General features: G+C 36.3%; 1 protein-coding gene across 11 annotated transcripts in view; it reads right to left on the reverse strand.

The window, feature by feature from the left end:
• Positions 1–1,427: 1,427 nt before the first annotated feature.
• The window catches only part of DCUN1D4 (defective in cullin neddylation 1 domain containing 4), a 40,984-nt gene continuing 21,171 nt past the window's right edge, over positions 1,428–21,240 (reverse strand). For 10 of the 11 annotated variants that reach the window (XM_069014135.1, XM_069014134.1, XM_069014141.1 and 7 more), the window contains 7 exons: positions 15,834–15,925; positions 13,463–13,533; positions 11,896–11,987; positions 10,908–11,016; positions 6,429–6,533; positions 5,869–5,971; positions 1,428–5,758 (listed from right to left, as the gene is read on the reverse strand). In XM_069014135.1, coding sequence (XP_068870236.1) covers positions 5,703–5,758; positions 5,869–5,971; positions 6,429–6,533; positions 10,908–11,016; positions 11,896–11,987; positions 13,463–13,533; positions 15,834–15,925 — 628 coding nt within the window. In that variant the 3' untranslated portion in view covers positions 1,428–5,702. Of the gene's footprint in view, positions 5,759–5,868; positions 5,972–6,428; positions 6,534–10,907; positions 11,017–11,895; positions 11,988–13,462; positions 13,534–14,702; positions 14,830–15,833; positions 15,926–21,240 lie in introns of those variants that run through there. The other variant, XM_069014142.1, reaches the window with a different exon arrangement.

The following is a 21,240-nucleotide window of genomic DNA, read 5'->3' on the forward strand; positions in this document are numbered from 1 at the left end:
TTTGCCATTTGCTTGTGCAACAGTCCAATAGGATTTCAAAATATACACTGGAAAATTATTTTCTCATCTTTTTTTCTGACTGTGAGAATGCTGCTGTGGCAAGGCAGACAGTACACTACTTGTGAGAAGCTGCAGGATTTCTAAGATTCCCTTTATGCCATAAAGCTGCAGAAAGTTTCTGTTCTTGTCAGACAAAGTCAATTCACTCCTGTATCACGAGATTTTAACATGAGGCAAAGTATTCATTCTACTGTCAAAATATTATGTTTCATCTCAAACTTTTCTTCATATTTCTGCCTAATCTTGCCCACTGTCCTTTGCTACTCATCTCTCCCCTCTTATTACCACTTCTTCATTCAAATCCAAACACGCAGTTGCTTCTCCTTCATATTAGTTCATTTCATTAGCAATTGCTCCTTAATACAAAACCTTTCTATTTTCTGTGACTTCCACGCAGTAGTCATCATACTCTGCTCCTCTCTACCCACCCCATGTTAGCATGCCCTTCTGTATGCAATTAGTTACACAGTCCCATACACACTGACCCCAAGATTGTATCCTCACTTTTCTTTACATTTCATCCACTGTATCTTGTTCACAATGAAAACTGATTTAGCTTATTTGGCCACTGAGAATTTTCTAGGACACCTATACTAGTAAGAAGCCAACTGCTGTTACTATCCCAGTTGACTGTGGGTAATCAGACAAAGTCACATAATAAGCTCAATAAAAAAGGTGCCTGTGTGTATGCTGTATGAATTTGTAAATGAAGCATGAGGAGTCAGCCAAGAGGATGTTGGCAATAGTCTGGACACACCTTTCTCACAGGGCAATGGCATGCTGAGCTCTGCAATTGACAGGACACAGAATCCCTCACACCGTGAATCAGGACGGGAAAAAATACTTTAGTTTCAAGAGCAGATCAAGAACTTCAAATGCAGTAATCAGAATGAAACAAAAGTCTCCTTTTCAAACACAGACTTATGATAGTTTGGTAATTATCAAGTTATTTGCTGTAGGAACAAAGCATTTCAAACTCTCTTGAGTCCACCTATCTGCTCTTCCATACATCAACAGCTTTTCTATGAGGACCTTGTGGGTCAAAAGGCTGGACCAAGACGAGTGGGTAACGATCATGCTTCTGTAAAATTTTGTCTTGAGACATTTCTGCTCAAATTGACTTACTGCTGAAAACTTTGGTATTATGATACTGTTTTACACTCTCACACTCCATTTGACCCATAACCGTTCTGAAACACGTACCTGTTCCCAAGAGTTTTAAATACTGATTTGCTCTACTATTAGAAACAAGGGTGACAAGATCCTACACACAAGTTCTCTGCTTATACTTGATAAAGGTTGCCTGCTGATTTATGTTCAGATATGAGAACTTCTGAAGTATGAATCACAGAAAAATCTGAAATCAGTTGCTGAAACCAACACAAATACTGTTTATTTGTGGGATGCCATTTTACATCAACACCATGAAAAGACCTAAAAATCAACCAGGTTAACTCAGGTTAGATGGCATAATAGTATTTTCATCATATTGTGACTCACAGGAGTTTAGCACACCTTGTTTATGTAATATCCAAGTAACTAAGACGTAAAGCATTCACAGTTAGAGGTTAACTGCTGTTCCTGCAACAGCAGCATCAGTAGGTGCTATTTTGACACAAGTACACATGCACACACACACACAGAGTGGGGGGGAACGGGCAAGGATTTAAAAAATAAAAGCAAACAAAAAAATCAAGCTGAATTTTGGTCCCAATTACAGAAAACAAACTTTAGTTTGTGGATGGATTCTATATACTTTTACAATATGAAAAGACAAAATATAAGGCCTAGAAAGAGGTATGTTAGCAGCTATAATTAAAACCAGGGCACAAGCTAACCTTTAAAGCTGTCTATATGAATTCCAAGAGTATCAAACAGTTTGTTAGACTTGTGACCAAGGATCAACAGAAATCTGGGAAAACCTTAACACAACTGAAGTCCATTTTTGTCCTTCAAAATAGTGACTTGGGAACATTAACCAAGCAGCAATAAGCTGTAACTAATTTTGATTGTGTGAGCATATTTGTGATGAAATAAAATGCACATGTTTGTGGTAAAATGGGAGAAGCCTCTACAGAATTAGAAATGGTTACACAAAGATAACCCAAGTATTTATTGTAGCATAAAGACAACCTTAAAGAGGTTTTAACTGAAAACTCAAGTACATAAATAATTTCAACAATTTCTATGTTCTTTATCTTGCTTTCCTTGCAAAAAAGTGAAAAAAAATCAGTAATAGAATTCTATAAATACTTTAAATACTTAGTATCACTTTGCTTTAGAAAGAAATTTAACCCATGGACTGTTTTTGTTACTAACATTAGTAGAATCGTTTAGGTTGAGAAAGATCCTTAAGATTATTGAGTCCAAAGAGCTCCAAATGTGTGGCAAAGAACATCAGCTCATATAGCCTCTGGACATTGTTTTCCTCTCACTAACTGTCTTTCCAATTTACATCTCCCAAATACCAAAAATGAATTGTACCTTGATCATCAAATTTTTGCTAAAAGTTCAGTAATAGTACACCAGAAATATTAGCACAAGACCCATGACACTTTTTCAGGAATGACCTCTCAGTGTCTTGTCCCAGAAATCAGCATAATCTCTGTACATTACTTTTCAAAAGGGGAGGGGGGGAAGCCCACAATCAAACAAACAAAAAAATCCACATAAGCTATTTGATGGCATAATAAACAAAAAAGCAAATGCCACACTTGTACTAAATACAAGATCAACTGAGTAGGCTAGTTAAGTTTCCACAACTATTAAAAAATTCTCCAATATACAGGAGCAGGCAATGTTAGGATCTTCTGCTTATCAGCATGTATCAGCAGGATGGATAGCACAGGGAAGCTCATCAAGCCACACAGGTCCATTTTAGTCCATTTGTTCACTGTACATGTCAGTAAAGCTGTCTCTACTAGCTGTAATTGAATCTGTGGTTTACTTTATCAAGATGCATGTTTATAAACCTGCTGATGGCTACAGATTGATCCTGTTTCAAATGGAAGAAAAAATCTGCACCATCTGATTCATTTCCAAACATATTCTTCCTTTCCATCACTCCCAACTACTTTTACCCAAATTAAAAAACCAAGTTTGTTTGCTTACACAGCACAAGCACCTTCTGAGGTTTCTCTTCCCATTTCTTTGCTTTTAATTAAATTTTGTATTCTGATAAACATTTCAAAACTGCCAACACCTGGCTGAACAGATTTCTGTCAACCCTGTTATATGAAAGCTGTACCTGTAACAGTAATAGATTAAAAGTGTCTTTGGCTCTTGCTTCCATTATTAGAAGCTCAGTTATTTGTGACATACAAAACCTTTTATACAAACTTGTATTTGTCGGAGGATTCACACCAATTTGTTCTGTGAACACAAATTCTGTGTTCAGAAACTGTGAACAGTTTCCTAGAGTCAACAGCTAGCTTAATGTTTTAAGAACAATTACACCTATTTCACTTAAAATCTTGGCAATCACAATTTGGCCTAATGTTAAAAGTTATATTGCTTCTAAGTTCATTCTTTTAAGAACTAAACCAGCAGCTCCACTGGTACTTCATTACAGTAATACTATTGTAATATACACATTTACATCAGAAGTCTTAATAAAACGTGTTTTCTTAAGAGGCTTATTGTAAACACTAAATACCACACTCCACTCAATTAATTTCTTGTGCAAACTGGCATCAAACATCTAATTATGGTTATGTGCTTTAGTACACAAGAAAGCACTGACTATGTATGTTTTACCACTACTAACTTTAAAAAGCAGTATTTAGTATTATGGAAGTCCAAATGTAGCTATTTCATGGGAAAGGTAGTATTTTCTTCTTAGCATCATGAAATTCTAGGTTTTGTATATGCATATATATTGTATATTTATGTATATACAAATATACACAAACAGATACAAACATTTTTTGTCTTTGGCAGCTGAGCTTGAAAAATAAAAACCACCACCAACAACAAACAGATCTGAACACAACTGACCACCTGTAGCACCCCAATTACAACCTCCTGGTCCAGGGCAGCAAAATAATGTGCTTTTGCTTAACTAGACTTAATCCTAAAAGGAGTCAAGTCAATGGCAGTTCCTGACTTGACAGCAAGGATAGAACCTTCAACACAGATGAAAATTTCACTTTCAACAAAAAACGCTTTCCTCCTGCTCCCGTGGATCACATTCTAGGGAAAAAACAAAACTGCCAGTATCTTGTAAAATATTTCTACAGAAAAGTAATGTTATTTGTTGTTCCAAAACTCCCACTGGCCCTTTGTTCTTAAATGCTCCATGAATCGATAACATTTTAATAAATCCTTAGGGATCAAAGTTTAATAGCACCAGATACTTCAAGGACCTGTTTATAAATATCAACAATAACATTACTCAATAAAGAAGGGTAAGGCAAAGACAACATGACAAAATTACAAAACTTAAACAGTATTCCATTCATCCATTTTTTTTCCCCCAAAATAATCACTATAACCATCCTATACAGACAAACAAATGAGTGAAACAGGCAGTGGTCCCTACTAAAAAGTACTGTCATTTAATGCTGGTGTTTTACATGCCCATTGCCTGCAATGGACGTTCTGCCAGGAAACTAACTCCCAAAAGGAAAGAAAAAGTAATGTTTTGACTATTCAACATCGTATTTTTAGTACTCAGAAACACAAAGCTGGAGGCCCCTGGAAAGACTAGTGTTACAAACAAAAAAATCCCCAAAATCTTTATTATGTATGTGCTAGGGGCGAGCATACTTCATTCCCCAAACCACAAACTTCAGCTAGAACTTTCAGTGTCATTGGGTCACTAGATCACAACATAGACCAAACACTCTTGGCACAACAAAAATTAAAAGGAGTATGCCAAAGGCAATTTACAAAAGTCTAAAACCCATTTTTAAAAGGTACTTTAATTTGTTCATTTGTACCTGTAATGACTACTTCAGTTTTAACATTAAAAAGTCAGTACTTTTTTCTTCAAATGGAAATCATCTGTGGCATGTACAACTATTACAGTGTTTAAATATTTATATGTATATATATATTTTTAAGACACCAATGTTTCATTCCTATAAAGCATTAGGTCAGGTTTGGCGAAGTCTGGTGAAGGAAGTCACAGCATGTCTTCTCAGAAACTGGCATCTCAAATAGTAACATTGAAACCGACAATAGTTCTTCACATAACTATGTCCAGAAAGTCTGAAATGCTACATTTGAGACCAAAAGAAAAACAAAATAACTAAAAGTTTCGACAGACATGTTAAGTGATAGTAGAAATATGCCACAAAATTATTTTTACAATACATTTCTGCAGAAATAATCCCTAGGTGAAGCCTTTTTTATACACATATACAAAATTTAGACAGCAATATACACATAATCACAGTGAAGACTCTGGCAAGTTCACCAATTCATAGTGTAAATACAAAATGCAAAGCAGCCTTCAAAGAGAACAATGCTAAACAGCAAGCATAGCTAGCTTGTTAAATAGCAAACATCAAAAGTTCCCTGCCAAAGGGATGCAGTGCAAGAAAAGCAGCATGCACTTTGATACAAATAGCAGTTTATGGCTAATGGTTGATGTAACTGTGGTAACAGTGACTCTTGAGTGGCTGTGCATAGTTAAACTCCTATGTCATTTGTTTTCCTTTATACCATTCCACAAACTCATCCAACAACACTGGCCCTGTAGAGAGATCAAATAACTGTATTTTACAAAATTTTGTAGAAGCACACTGAACAATTAAGCTCAGAGAAATAACTTATTTTAGAACATCAACATATGGTAGTACTTACAGGCTCCATCTTCATCATAGTTACTGAGGTCAAGGTTAATTGTTCTGCTGAATTCAAGAACATTACACCATTGGTCCTTATTGATGACTTTGTATTTTGACTGCTGCTTGAGGAAAGAAACAGAAGTTACTAAAATGTATTTTCAACTGTCTCAAACTCAGATTTTCTTACAGAAAATTTAAACTTTGTGATGCATTATTAGTTTAATCTGTATGTCATCCAAAACTAAAAAGGATTAAACCAGCGAGTATTTAAACTAGTGTTGAATCATGCTTCTGATTAAGACATCTTTTAGAAGGCAAACATAAAGCAATAAAATAAAGTCCAAAAGCAAATAAATAACATTCTATATTTTGTTCTGCATTACACAAACCCTAACAGCATAGGAATTTGGGAAAAAGGAAGAAAGGAAAGATAACCAGTTGCATGTGCTGCTTTGGTGGTTACAATATCCTAAATCAGGACACAGCATTCTTAGCCGTTCATTCTACCTCCAGTGAAAAGTATCAGAGAGAAGACAGATTAAAAAGCCCCCTGTCATTCTGTTTCCAATTCCATACCTCTAGAAACTGATGAAATACTGGAAAAAGGGACCATGCTTTTCCTAAAAGAAGGCCCAACATACACTTGGCAGTATTGATATCTAGGCTGCGCTGGTCCTTTTCCTGCATGAAAAGGTCAAAAAGGAAAACGGAGCATGAATTCAGGATTTTTCACTTCCCTCACAGATCACCCATGCACAAAATAAATTAACAAATAAATAATATATAGCAGTATATAACAGTGTTTTTTAATAATACACAACTTGCCAGTAAAATTTCCTTCCTTACAGGTAATGGTTTGTTATACGGACATGTTGCTTTCCACAGATGTTCCAAAAAAAAAATCACCGTCAAGGCAGATGAGGCATAAGGTCATTTCTGACTTCACACCTCCCTAGTAAGCAATGGCCATCAGATCCCCAGCCATGTTTGCACATATCCTCTGCACAGCCACACCTCTCAGAATAGCAGTGCTGTACCTATTTCCTGCCATATCATTACAACTACATGGACTGTCAACAGACACTCAGGGTTACTTGACAGCTCCTCAACTCTGCGAGAGTGAGCCAAGGAGGATCTTTGCTCTGTTATTTTAACTGATTATATGAAATTCAGATTAAATTATCAAATGAGCAGAAAGAACATAATACACTAGCACATCAAGACACCTCTCTGGACTGTCCAGTTTTAGTTCAATGTAGCAGCAGTATATTAAGGCTTAAGGGTTGATTTTTTTGTTTCTGCTAAGTAAAAGCAGCAGCACCTGTGTCCAGCATATGTTAATCAGTGGCAAAATGAATATATTTAGTAACATAACTTCTGCGCATCTCAAAGTATCGTGTATGTGTATGATTCCATTTTGTTAAGCAGTTTATCCATCTACATTTGTTGACACAAAATTAAACCAATTTTGCTGAGAAGTGAGATGTAAACCCCCACATTTTTATGCCTCGGTTATAGCACTGAGCTACAAATTCACAAGTCAATGAAATCAGTAAAAATGAATTTCCTTATTAGCCAATGTATACCTTGTTCTCTGTACATATTCATGACTGCAGACTGCAGAGTCTACATTAAGAAAATACAGGATATCACAGAATCATGGAATGGGTAACTGGAAGGGACCACAGTGGGTCATCAGGTCCAACCCCCCTGCTCAAGCAGGGTCATCCTAGCACATGGCACAGGATTGCACCCAAGTGGTGCTTGACTATCTCCAGTGAGGGAGACTCCACAGCCTCTCTGGACAATCTGTTCCAGTGCTCAGTCACCTGCACAGTAAAGAAGCTCTTCCTCATATTCAGGTGGAACATCCTCAGTTCCTGCCTATTGCCTCTTGTCCTATTGCTTGGCACCCCTGAGAAGAGCCTGGATTCATTCCCTGACACCCTCCCTGCAGATACCAATACACAGTGGTAAGCTCTTATCCTTTAACCATCCTCAGTGCCCTCCACCAGACCTGCTCCAGAAGCTCCATGCCCCTCTTGTCCTGAGGAGCCCAGAACTGGACACAGCACTACAGATGTGGCCTCACCAGGGCTGAGTAGATGGGCAAGATCACTTCTCTCAACCTCCTGGCAATGCCCTTCCTAATGCACCCCAGGATACCACTGGCCTTCCTGGCCACAAGAGTACACTGCTGACTCATGGACAGCTTGTTCTCCACCAGGATATACCCCATTATAGGGATGTTCTAGATACAGGGAGTGTCTAACAGATCACTGCAAGACAGCTAGCTGCCCACGACAAAGGGAATTGAGTCCTGTGTTTCACCTGCACAAATGCAGTTCTATGTATTACAGAATACGCATCTTTATTAAAAAAAAAAAAATCAAGCTCAAATCATAACTGAATTGTCTTCTATCACATAGGATGGATGTGACTGAGCAAGATCCCAGTTCTCAATCAACAACTGAATGCCCTAGTCACAAGGTTATGTTCATTTCATGCTAAACACTCCTCAATTCTAAAATTGTGTGGACAGAATTTAATGCAGATGTGTTTTGAAAGTAAAGTGGGGAGACCAGCAACTCTGAAAACATGAGAAACTGTTTTGCATTCTAGGCAGTAAATCCAAGAGGGATTTAGAGAAATAAAGTAAATTCCAGGATGAACAAAGCTCTTCAATTAGTAATAAAGATGAAAAAGAAACCTGCAAAGGCATTTTTGTACTAGTATGATATAAATCCTTTGTTTATTTCCAACATCAGAAAGTTCTAAAAACTAATTCTCTTTCCGAAGTCCATCTACCTTTATGTCACAAACACCTTTAAGCAGAAATCACACTGCTGTCAGAATACATTTTATTTTACATATTGCTTATATTCTGAATTCTTCCCATACACTCAAGTATTAATGAAATCAGGCTCTATTGCCTTCACTTTGGCCACATTGGTTTTTCATGCCTTATATATTTACATTCCTACATTCTTTTTCTCTGACTACTGATCAGAACAAATTGTTCAGATAAGCCCTTTCTACCCACCTCCAACTGCCTAATGGCACATCTGCCATGACAGATGATCCAACTGCACCCTTAGCACACATTCCAGACACTTATATTCCTTGGATACAGTTGAAGGAATATATTAATAAACTGTTAAATCTGAGTATTTGTTTTACACTGATGATAGACAGCCTTCCTGAGATTTCCCCCCATAGTATTACAAATTAAAGATCTATTTAAGCCATGTAATGCATGTATGTTCTCAAACTTGGCAATGATGAGGGCAAACATGGATTGAGGAATGTATTTATGTTTAATATCAACATATGGTATTTTAAATTATTTCCTCAAATCTATGCCGATTTAAATCATGCATGCCACACGAAACCTTGATGATACATTTTTATTCACAAACTAACTTTAAATGCCAAATCAACAGACTCTCTTAAAAAAATTTCTCTTAAAACTTGGGAAGTTTAGACAAGTGCTTTGTTGCCATGGAGCACTTCCTTGAAAGAATTATCCTTAGGACAGAAATTATGCAATCTCTCAAATTGGAAACCATCACCTTTTTTCTATTAATCACTTCCATGACCCTGAAAAAAACTATGCCCAGTTTAATCTGGCATCTATAAATATACTTGCCTTTGTCAGCGTTCTTTTCTGGATGCCATTCTCCTATAGACTTTCCCCAAGTTTGTAGTATCAAAAGTTTAATAACCATATTAGCCTAATATTGTTTTGGTAATTCCCCAGTTTATATGCCTTTGACTTGAAGTTCCATAATCTGCAGGGGTTTTTTGTTGTAAATAAAGTCACAGTGCCTGTGTCTCAAAGTTTAAGTTCTTTTCCAAGACCACCGTTTTTCACATCAGTTTGGTACCTCTTGAAAAGAACTCACACACTAGCTACCTCTTAAGTTTCTGCACTTACTTTTGACAGGCCATCAGCTGGTGCGGGTTTGCTCTCTATTCCAAATATTTCATCAGTATCTTGAACTTCTCGGGCAATGCCTTTGCATTTTACATTGAGCAAAACTGGCAGAACAAATCTTCATACAGCAAAGGAGGAATTAAGAGGCTGATAGGGCTATTTTTTTTTCCCCTCTCACACTACTAACTAATCCCATGCATTTTTTTATACTCAGCTCCAAGTTTCCTTGTTTAAAAGTGAACTACCATAAATCTGAATGCTGAGATGCAGAAAGCACTGAGGTGCCAAAAATCTGAGTTGCTAATGAGAGACTATTAGAACTGCTATCAGTTCAATTTCTTCTTATTTCTCATGCTACTTTTTGTTTGCTGCAGATTTTCTTAGTATTTTTAGTTCTCTTGCACTGAAATCTGAGGTTCAGTTTTACCTTTTTATGTTAAATCTTCTGTACATTCCATCACATTAGCAAAATGGACGTCCAAATTTTATTTCAAAATGTTATTTCAGAAAATAAAGTTCTGTTACTCTGTCCTAGTAGGAATATTCTTATGTATATTATGGGTTCCATGACAGGAAAAATTTCATCAAAGCATGTTTTATAGCAGGAAGACTGGTATCGGGGTCTTTTTTAATAAATACTGAAAACATCATTAAAGCCATTCCAACAATCTTCTGAATCAGTATTTATATCATATCCAGTTTTTACCATGTTACCCATTTTTACCAGCTACTGAAATGTGTGAAGTGTCTTCCCATTTTAAATATGTTTATGCTCACAAAATTCAGAGTAAGAAAAATCACAGTAATTATAAAGTCAGGGGAACTCAGTGGTCAAGTTCCAGTATACAACGGAATGGGGCTTAAATTATTTCCCTGAAGTCATAAAATGGCTTGAGGCACAGACATAACAAAACATGTCACTAAACCACTAAATATTATACATCCAATATACTTTTCTGGTTTTGACATCTTACATATACTGTTTTAGAACACAAATGATTCCATTTGTTAGAAGCAATCTTGAGTGGCACCTTAAGAGGAACAAACTTAGAAGTACACAGTCTTTCAATTATTACTTATGACAGTAAAGTTTTTAATTTCAAATGCACAGTACTTACCCGTGCAAAGTCAAAGGCATATCTATAAATAAGTTTAAAATTGGTAGGCTCATTTAATAAAGATCTCAAGTAATCCAGAGAGTTTCTCAATTTTTCTGTAGTATCGCACCTATAAAACAAGCACCAAGTGAGTTGAGTCTGCATTCTTACAGAGATGTCTGATGTTCTAGGAAAGAATCTCTAACATGTATCCCCATTAACCTGCTCAAAACACATCACTCTGTACAGAGGCATGTTTTTGAGTCTATCTTCATAAAATGTCTTACTAAACCCACGGTGTGAAACCAACTTGGATAAAGTAGCAAAGCCTAACACTGGGACTGGCTGGCTTCGTAAAAAATGCACTCTCCAGCAGATTGAACTAAGAGCTTGTCCATGCATGGCAAACAACAACCAGTTTGCAGTGAAATCAAAGCAGTGAAAAACACTTCTAAAGTCTTGCTGAAACTACAGAACTTCCTACACAGTTTTAGTAATTCTCTTCTGAAAGGTAAGTCAAAACAGTTCTTTCTTTCTCCAACTCTCTGTGAAACATGGTTATTCATCTATACTTATGTTAATCCTGCCATAAAAACAAGCTCTTAACCGGAGACAGCAACTCTTAGAAAGAATAGTGGAGAGTTACAGAAAGGCTTTGTATTATTCAGCATTTTAAACCAGTCTAACAACATACCAATATCTGAAAGATTTGTGCCATCCAGCAACAAAGATAGGTGTCCTTGGGGACACAGAGAGTGTCAAACCTCATGACACTTCTCTTTTATCGAGACTGCAGACATTTTAATCCAACTGTATTAACATGTGCAACTTCAGGTTTCAAGTTGTCTCTAAGTGACCATATCATCATCAATCAGGCCAAAAACTTATGACTTCTACTCCATGGTAGAGCTCTCTGCTTTAGGTGTTATGAGTCAAAACACTGAAGTGTGTTTTTTCTGAAAAGCTGTGTTTACTAGAACAAACTTAAGAGAATTTTCAAGGCACTTACTGTAGCGATGTCATTCCTTTCAACCATTCTTGTAATGTAAAGTAGCCCATGTTTTGTGCATCCAACTTCCATGCTAGCACAAGCATAACTACCTGTTTCAAAGAGAAAAAAAACGGAGATGGAAGAGTTAACAAAAAGATCCATGTTTTCCAAATAACCACTGTTTAGTAGGCTACAAATGCTTTTACTTGTATAAGTGGGAAGTTCAGAACTTTGCTACACTATTTTAGAAGTTTAAAAAACCCTGTAAGTGACAAACCTGTACACAATCCAAATGAAGAGAAGGTAACAGTACAAATATAGAGAGTGAACATCCACCCAAGCTATCAGAAGGGACTTCAAGGGAGTTTTGCACAGTCATCTCATGAGCAATACAATGAGGAAGTTGGTGCAGAAGCTACAGAAAAGGTTTCCCAAAGTAACTACAAAATTTCAGTAGCAGTTTGACAAGTTATATCTGACATTTGTTAAACCTTCATCTCAATGAACCATCAGCTGCAATCCACAAAATTCAGTTATTTAAAAGCTAATAACGATCCCACAATTCAAGGTGATGTTAAGTAAAACTAGAACAAGTAACATTAACACACATTCAAAGACAGGCTGATACATAAATACTTCCGTTTTGGTCAAAAGGAAACAGTCTCTTTCACCCCTCACACAGAAGACCAAAGCAATAAGGAATTTAGATAAAGCAATACCCTAAGATTATTATTATCTTATTCGTCAACTTAAGAAAACACTTTTGACAAATACATGAAAGAAAAACTTGCAGGATAATTGACCCTGCCAACTAGGAGAAAAAAAAAATTCAATCATGAAGTCATTTAAACTTGCAATTCAGCCATTATCTAACGTTAGCGCAGCTCTGTACAGCTTTCAATGCAAAATCAGAATACCTGCTTATATATCCAAATATCTGCATAAATCACAACATTTATTACTTTCATAAACTCTGAAATTAGCAAATTACATCTTATTTTTCCAGTACATCTTTCAAAGCCAAAATTCTCATTTACTTATATGCTCCATGAATTCTGCAAAAGACACGACTTCCAAATGCATTTAAAGAACAATGATTAGGCACTATGAAAAATCCTGTAAAAGGCAGAATTATTTTTAAAATTTTTTTCATACATATATATACACACACACCCCTATAGAATACGTATCTGTAAATATATTTATATTCCTTATTTGTTTTTTGAAATTGTATAATCGTAGTGCCACTACTGCCCACAATATTTGAAATACTTTTCTCTCCTAGGAAACCTAAAGGAAACACTACTTGTTTGTTAGCTGCTACATTAAATCTTGAATGTTGTCTCATTGTTCAGACAACCATCAGCAGCAAAGACAAATTGAGGTTTTACAGGTTGACAGTCTGGGGGTTAAAATAATGGCAAGTTGTTCCCAAAAGTGTTTCAAAACCTCCCTGGTTTATATTTCTTGAATTTTTTTAAACTCTCAAGAATTTTTAAACTCTTGGTGGAAAAGCAAGAGCTGTAAGACTGGCTCATGTACACCATAGCAGATGAGGCATTTTTTAAATGGATTCTGAACTTACATTTTCCGGTTCAACTCCAATGTCTTCACAAAATTTCTCCATACCTTCTGGCCCTACAATGTCATCTGTGCCTGCAAACAGAATGCATTTTACTAATCTCTAAAAATTAAAATAGCCTGTCCTTTACAGCACAAAAGAAGTGCAATCACACAGTACAATCTAACTTTCATACAGTTAGCTTGTTTTGACATGAAATAACTATTTCCATACTTACTATCAGACTTGGATACACTTAAATCTTTATCTCACCTTTGAAAACAGAGAAACTGTAAAACAACTTTTCATCCCTGCCAATTTTTCTACTCATTTACTGAGATAATCTTGGAAGTGTAAAGTAATAAGATTTTTAAGAATGGACTTAAGACCAACAGAACACCCACATAACACTACCATGCTTAAATGAGTGGACGATGTCTAGTGAAACTCATTTCTTGGCCTGAATCTCTACTGTTATCGTAAGATCAAATCACACAAAAACGTGATGTACAGGATACAAGACATTATCATTTCCAGAATCTCATTCCTCATTGTCTCATATACTATCTTTATATAACGTTATCTTGCTTATTCAATATTGCTACACCATGGCCACATGTCATCTGAATAATAGTAACTGCAACAGGAAGGAAATAATGAATTAGTTATTTCTTTGCCTACTTAAAAGGAAAGAAAGATTCAAAATATAAGAGCTATTAAAATGCACTACTAATAAAACATTACATCAAGATTTTTCTAACTTCTATAATACTTCTGAAAAATTATACAGGCATTAAGAATTGTACTGTGCAATTCTGTTTTTAAATACATTTCAAATATTTGAACTATTTTATTAGAATTATTTTACTCATGTTTAAAAGGGTTCATTTGAAAAAAAATACAGGCTGAAATGCCTACTTTCCTCCAATATAAAGATCACATGTTCAAGAAAAACAGGGTTTATAAAGGGAAGATCAATCTGTATTTTATTATTAGGTGATCTATTCTAGAAATAACAAGGTTTAATTATGTCTTTTCCCATCTTCTCATCACAGCCTCTCAGTTCTCCAAGTGTACACAACAGCCTTTAAAAAGATTCGTTCTGTAATGCAAAAATACACCAAGGGAGGGGGGAAAAAAAAAAAAGAAATGCAGTCTCAACATCTCCATACATAAAGAAGACTTATGAAGCAAGAACACAAGAGATTATTCCTCGAAAATTCCATTTTTAGAATGTTACTCAATACTGTAAACACAATCGTACTCTCCACTTTTCTGTGTTTTATCTTGGTGTGTGCATCCAGTGGAAACACCAAAGTTCTTTCACAAACAGCCTTCCTTTCATCCTTTCTTTCCATGAAAGTCTTGACAAAAATGAGTCATGCCTGTTGCTAGAGTAAAAAAAATAAATCAAGCTGGTCAAAACGGCAGAGAACCTAACAGGTTAGATTTGCCTTGAATTTGTCTGAATCTCCTCTCACAGACTGCCACAGACAAGTATGATCTCAAAGTATTTAATTTCATTTATGTAATTTTATTAGGAGAAAAAAATGGTTGATTACATCAAATTAAGTCAGTCTTGATTATGTTTAAGAAGTAGACAAAACAGAAGAAGCTGTGAGACATGTTATCCAAGACAGCACCAGAAAACTACAAGATGACATTAAACATCTATTTAATTTCTTTTTGGTCTTTACAGTTATGGGATCATTTTTACCCATACTTTCAGAAAAACACATGCAGGAAAACAAATACAACAACCAACTTCACTATAATAAAGGAGCATCTTTTGTGACCACAGGCCATAATTAACATTCCTAGAAGTAATGTCTGAAGAAAGTTCTCATACACAAGGGCAAGAATAAATAATACAGACTACCTTCCCTATACCTTGTGATGGAAAACTATCTGATAAAACTAGTATGGGATATTTGAATCCATTCACCTCTTCGCTTAAAACCCTAAGCACCAGATTCACAGCAGGAACAAAACTAACATTACTACCTCCCTCACCCTTTGGGTGTTTTTAATTAAAGACACACCATTTCTCCTGAGGCTAGTTCTGTACTGTTCAGCACTATCATGGCAGATGACAGAGAGGTAACAGCATGTTCAACAGAAGTACAGCTTTAACTGTGGATTAGAATAGTAAAGTACACGTTCCAAAACATTTCAAGTTACACACCTTCTGTATTCTTTTTATAGGATATAGACAAAGACAAAATTGAACCTTGAACTCTTCAACCTCATGCTACACAGAATATTAGGAAAGTTTCTCTAAGACTTTTACAAGAAATCCTTTATATTCAGTCTTTCAAAAGGTCAGTTAATGCAATTTTCATATTACAATATAAATTAAATTGTTATAGGTAGGAAATTTGCATCTCACACTTACCTGCATATTCATAGAACCATTCTAAGCATCGCTTACTTGAAAAGACTTCTTCCTCTGCTTTAATTCTAGTTGAATCATATTTTCTATACATACTTAGAAAAAAGAAGGAGAAACAAGTAATTATTTCATCAATTTTTTTTAAAAGCAATGTTTTAGTCAACAGCCACTCTCAGCAGAAACATTATTCCTTTCAGTTTACCCAACATTCTGTCCTCATATCCAGTCATTTGGAACACTGCTTAAGAATCACTGAAGCTAAATACTTTGCTCACTGTCATACTTCCATTGATTTATAATCATTACCCATGTAAACGACCTTCCCCTAAAACAAGTACAGGAGAGTTCAAATTCAACCCCAAACTGTTCTGTGTAAGTTCACAGTACAGCCCTGCCTTACACCACCAGTTACCACAGTCAAATGATGGGCTGCAATCTGGCTGTAGGTCTACGGCCAGAGCAATTCCATGTCACGGTCAACACAGGTCCTACCTCTAAGTGCACACATACTCTGTGCACTTTGAATTATAAACTAAAGAGAACTGCAAATACTCTTTTTGCCGCCTCAAAAAATGCTACAAAAGGCATAAAGGCCAAAATAGACATGATCTATACTTATATTATTCTAAAGCCAGTAAGTTGGTAACATGGAAGAACCACAACAGAAAAGAGGTTAAAAGTCCTCATCAACAATAACTCAAGGAACATCATTTATCATGGAGTAAAGAATCATCTGAAAAGCTGGCCCCTTTCCCCAGAGACTACCAGCAGGGTAATGCTCCTCTCCTTTGACAAGAAGTGCAAGGAATTTTAACTACACTAAGGAAAAAAATTTAGTATCTGAAACACCTAAAGCACAGAAAACATAGACAGAAATTAAAGGGTTACTCCACCCCAGTTAGAACTTCTGAAACAGGGACAATATCATTTGTGCCTGCTAGAGGAAAGAGACTCAGCAGTCCAAGTAGTTATCCACTGCTGCATATGCATTCTCTGATCCATTTCCACCACTCTTCAGTAGCTTGGGCTCATAAAGGCTGAAAAGAGCAACAAATAAATGGTTTAATCTAGAGGAGGTAGCCAAGAACAGCTCTGTAAGTGTTCCAAGCATGCAGAGCTTCCTCTCACAATGTCAAATCCTGCTGGGGAAGGACAATGAAGCAGCTAACTGGTTCAAGGAGAATTTTGAAACAATTTGAATAATAAAATTAATTTGGAGTTGATTTCATCACTGTTTCGTCCTTCTAGAATGACATGTAAAAGACACCTAGATTTATAAGCTTAGAGTACACTGATCCCACTATCCTCCACCTAGCTCAGCTATCAGCTGTGAGAACTGTAGCTAGAAGTTAATTGCACACGGATCATTCTGACAGGAATTCAAAGAAATATTTAATGTTTACTGTGATAGTTCCTTTAAAGCAGCTAACCTTTAGAAAAGTAATATTAGTCAGAGCAAAATGATAAACTGCTAATTGGAAGATAAATACAAATGAGGCTCTTAAGAAATTTCTTAAGAAAAATTGACACTGTACTGAAACACACTGATCTGCAACAAACTGGAACACTGCACAGAAATGTCAGCCATACGTGTTCCAAACATATATTCATACACCCACAATTTTAGATTTGGGGGGTTTTTTTCCATTTTGAAAATACTCTTTTCCTATTTGAATTACCTATTTTGCATAAGCTTTACTGAAGTTGCAAAGGAGAAGGCTGACAGCATCGCCTCAGTAAGTAAGGAGCTAATCCAGAAGGTATAAGTCTGAGTTGGAGTAATTTTTTTTTAATACGTCCGATAACATTTTCATACTTGCAGGATGAACTGTGATTATGAAAGACCTATCCAATAATTTTTAGGCTATTCTGAATTCAGAGCAATCAAGACAAAGAAAGGAGGCATTCTGCCACTTTGGCAAAAGTCTTAATTATTCAGTATCCCCATTTTGTCACAAACAAACGTGACAAACACCAAGCAGAATACCAAGTTGGAAACTGTAGCAGGAGCTAGTCAACATCCTTATTTTATTCTCCTTATTCAAGAAGTCTGTAAGAGTATTGCTGAGACCGAGGACATGGCAAAGCTAATGAGGTTCACAAAGGAAGATACTTATCACAAGACTCAATGCTTTTTCTTACAAAGGGATGATAACCAATTGCCTTGCCCTACTTATTCATGTAACTCATCAATACATTAAGCTCTCAGTGTGCAAACAGTGGATTTAAGAAGGAACCCTCAAGAAACAGACTTATTGACACAGCTTTAAGTCATCCAGGTACTTCAGAAAATAAGGTTTCCTGCATCTACAAATGGCAGAGCTAAATACTGCAGCCTGAAACAAGACATCAGTGCCAGAATTACATGTAATAGGAATGGTGAGCAAGAACAGAAAAAAACAGCCCTTTTTATACACTCTGCATCTGCACATAGCAGGTTTCCAGACAACTGATATGAGATTGAAAGTCACTTGTTGTGTTTAAGGCTAAGGTCACAGTTTGGAACTGCAAGAAGTAACAACAGTAATTACTAAATCCATGTGCCCAACACACGGCCAAGTAACTCCAAGGAAAATGCTCTCTCCTGAAACTTATGATTGTTCAAAAAGCTCAATACCTGACCACTGGAGTTCAATTTTTGAGAAACCAGAACTGATTACAGATATTCTAGTTTGTGCCAATTCACAAGTTCAGAAGATAAAGTCAAAAGGGATATAATCTTGAGCTATCCCCCTCTATGCTACAAGCTAATTAGTCAGACATTCATTAACAGTGCGGGCGGCATTATCACATTTATAATGAAAATAGACTATGCATGGCCAGAACTATAAAACCATGCCACAAAAACAGCGATGAGTCTCAGATATCTTGGATGCCTCAGCCTAAAGGAACTATACTAGATGACATATTCTGCAAGACAAGGATCACTTGAAAAAAAGTACAGTAAAAATGAGTAACATCAATACCAACCCAGAATTAGGGATCTCATGTATAAAGACAAACCCTTTTCTCTCCCCGCTTACTCCAAACATTCAATGAGTTTCTTACCCCAGTCTAGCCAAGCCAACTATTTCTACTACCCAGAGACTCCTAGTATCTGAAGTGCCTAGTGAAGCAAGATGAGTGGGGAGATGCAAGCAAGTAAGCAGACAAGCCTCTGAGATTACTTAACCTAGGACAACTTGGTTCAATCTGGCGGCACAAAGTAAAGGCGTTTTCAAGGACTACATCCACTGAACTATCATTGATATGGATTTGATTCTCTCAAGAACCATATATGCAGAGGAAAAAAAACCACAAACTGCCAGACACATGGCATCTATTTTGTATCTTGCAATATTCCTCATCTCCTTGGAATTTCTCAGGACATACTGCAAGATGATGTGCCTTGTCTTTGTTCTAATGACAGCATCTCTTGCTATGCAGAAAAATACAAACTGCCAGAGTGCACAGGGTAGGTATCTGAATACTTTGTGAGTTTCAAACAGCAGGTCCTCAAGGGCTCACAGCTTCCTCAAGATGATCAGCATCAGTACCTTCAAACAGATGGACAACCATTATGCCAACCAAGTTCTGCTTGGTAATTCGCTTCTGTATTGATGGTCTGTAAGAGGAAACTGCAGTGTCAGGTGTCAGTCATACACCAGATGTGAAAGAACACATTGCCAAAAAAAAAAAAGACAAGGTGCAGGGGGCAGGGGAAAAGTAAAAAATTCAAAAAGATGCCTTCCATAAAGGAAGGGCAAATGAATAGGCCTGGTACTTTTGGTACCAGAATTTGTACCACTGTCAAAGAATGCTGACACTGAAACAGGATTGCTAAAGGGCATTTCCTCCATCATCAGTTAGAAAGGTGCATGCACGATTTTTCCCCAGTGTCTGCTATACCTGTCACTACCAGAAATACCAAATTCAGAATCTTTGTTTTTAGAATTACCCTTCATTTCTGAACCATGTCATGATACCCATCAGGAATAGCAAGGAAAAAAAAAGTATTACCTATAGGCATAAGTATGTATTTGCCTCTCAGACAAAACACACATGTAGGTACAATAACTCAGAAAAATCTTCACTTGAAAAACAGTATTTTTTGTTAGTTTAGCATGACACTGTGTCAAGACAGTGACAGCTATATACAAGTTATTTGTAACAAATAGCTCTGTAAGGAGCATTTAGGTTTTTCTCTTTTATTATCTCTAACAGCCATTTTGTCAACTAGCACGAGGAAAGAATGTGGGACAGGGCAGGGCAAAAGCAATATGAGATAATCTGCCTGAATTTTGTAAAAGTGGTATCAGTTACTTAACCACATCAAAATGAAATAATTTTCTCAGAGATGCTTGCATGTCCATCATGACGTAAGAGCTGACTCATAACATCCATGTTTAAACTTATATTTGAAATATTCGTGTGAGCTAGGGAATTATAATATACCAGCAATAAAGGTAAGGCAATGTAGTTTATGACTGAAAGTGTTATAGGCCAACACAAACAAAAAAAAAATATTTAAACTGAGTGTCTTAAGGTATTTCATCCTTCTTTGAACACACGGTCGTTCACATATTTTCCAGATTTTCTTCCCTTCCTAACTGATTTGGTGGGAAAGCAAAACCATGAAAATTCCATACAGCTTTTATGGGGTGACTAGGCAAGTCATTGTAAGAGTTGATGGTTGCTCACAGCAAAAAGAACAAGGTAAGGGCAATTCTCTTCAACCCATTGCAGTCTTCAAAGCTGGGTTATCCACTGCTCTGAGCATGTTTCACCTGTACTGGAGTTGGATAAAGCTCCACCCACAGCCCCTCCCACTGCAGCAACTCTGGGCTGTGTAGTTCCAGAATACTCAAACCATGATCAGTGAAAACATAAGAGTCTAGATCACACAAAATACTCTCTCCATGGTAGAATCTGGTAATAATTCATTGAGGAGGGAAAAAAGAAAAGAAAAAAGGAAGGGGAAAAAAAGCTACATTTAATATGGTAAGTCAAAAGTTAACCTCCCATGAAGATCAACAGCCTGGTTATTTCAGATGGCCAATGCTTACTGAATGAAGACATCAAGAAACTCACCAACAGAAGCTTTGTTTCTAAGCAACCAGAATTTAATCAAAATCTCTACTGGATTTCGTTTGAGTTTTTGGATTTTTGTTCAAGTAGCTGAACTGAGTAACTAATTGCTTCCAGATTATTTATATTTCAAAACGTGCAAACTTTTGATTGAAGAAGATGCCCCACACTACTTCCATTAATACTAATTAATTTAAAATTTTGGCTGAGAATTTTCATCAATGCAGCACAATGAAAGTATTTTAATAAAGCCTTATCTATTCACTCACAAATATGATTCTAGCAATAATTTCATTAAAACTGTAGTAGAAACAGAAGGGTGGGAGAAGAGATGTTCTGCAAT

The sequence above is a fragment of the Aphelocoma coerulescens genome, chromosome 4 (genome assembly GCF_041296385.1).
Source record: "Aphelocoma coerulescens isolate FSJ_1873_10779 chromosome 4, UR_Acoe_1.0, whole genome shotgun sequence".
NCBI classification, from domain to species: domain Eukaryota; kingdom Metazoa; phylum Chordata; class Aves; order Passeriformes; family Corvidae; genus Aphelocoma; species Aphelocoma coerulescens.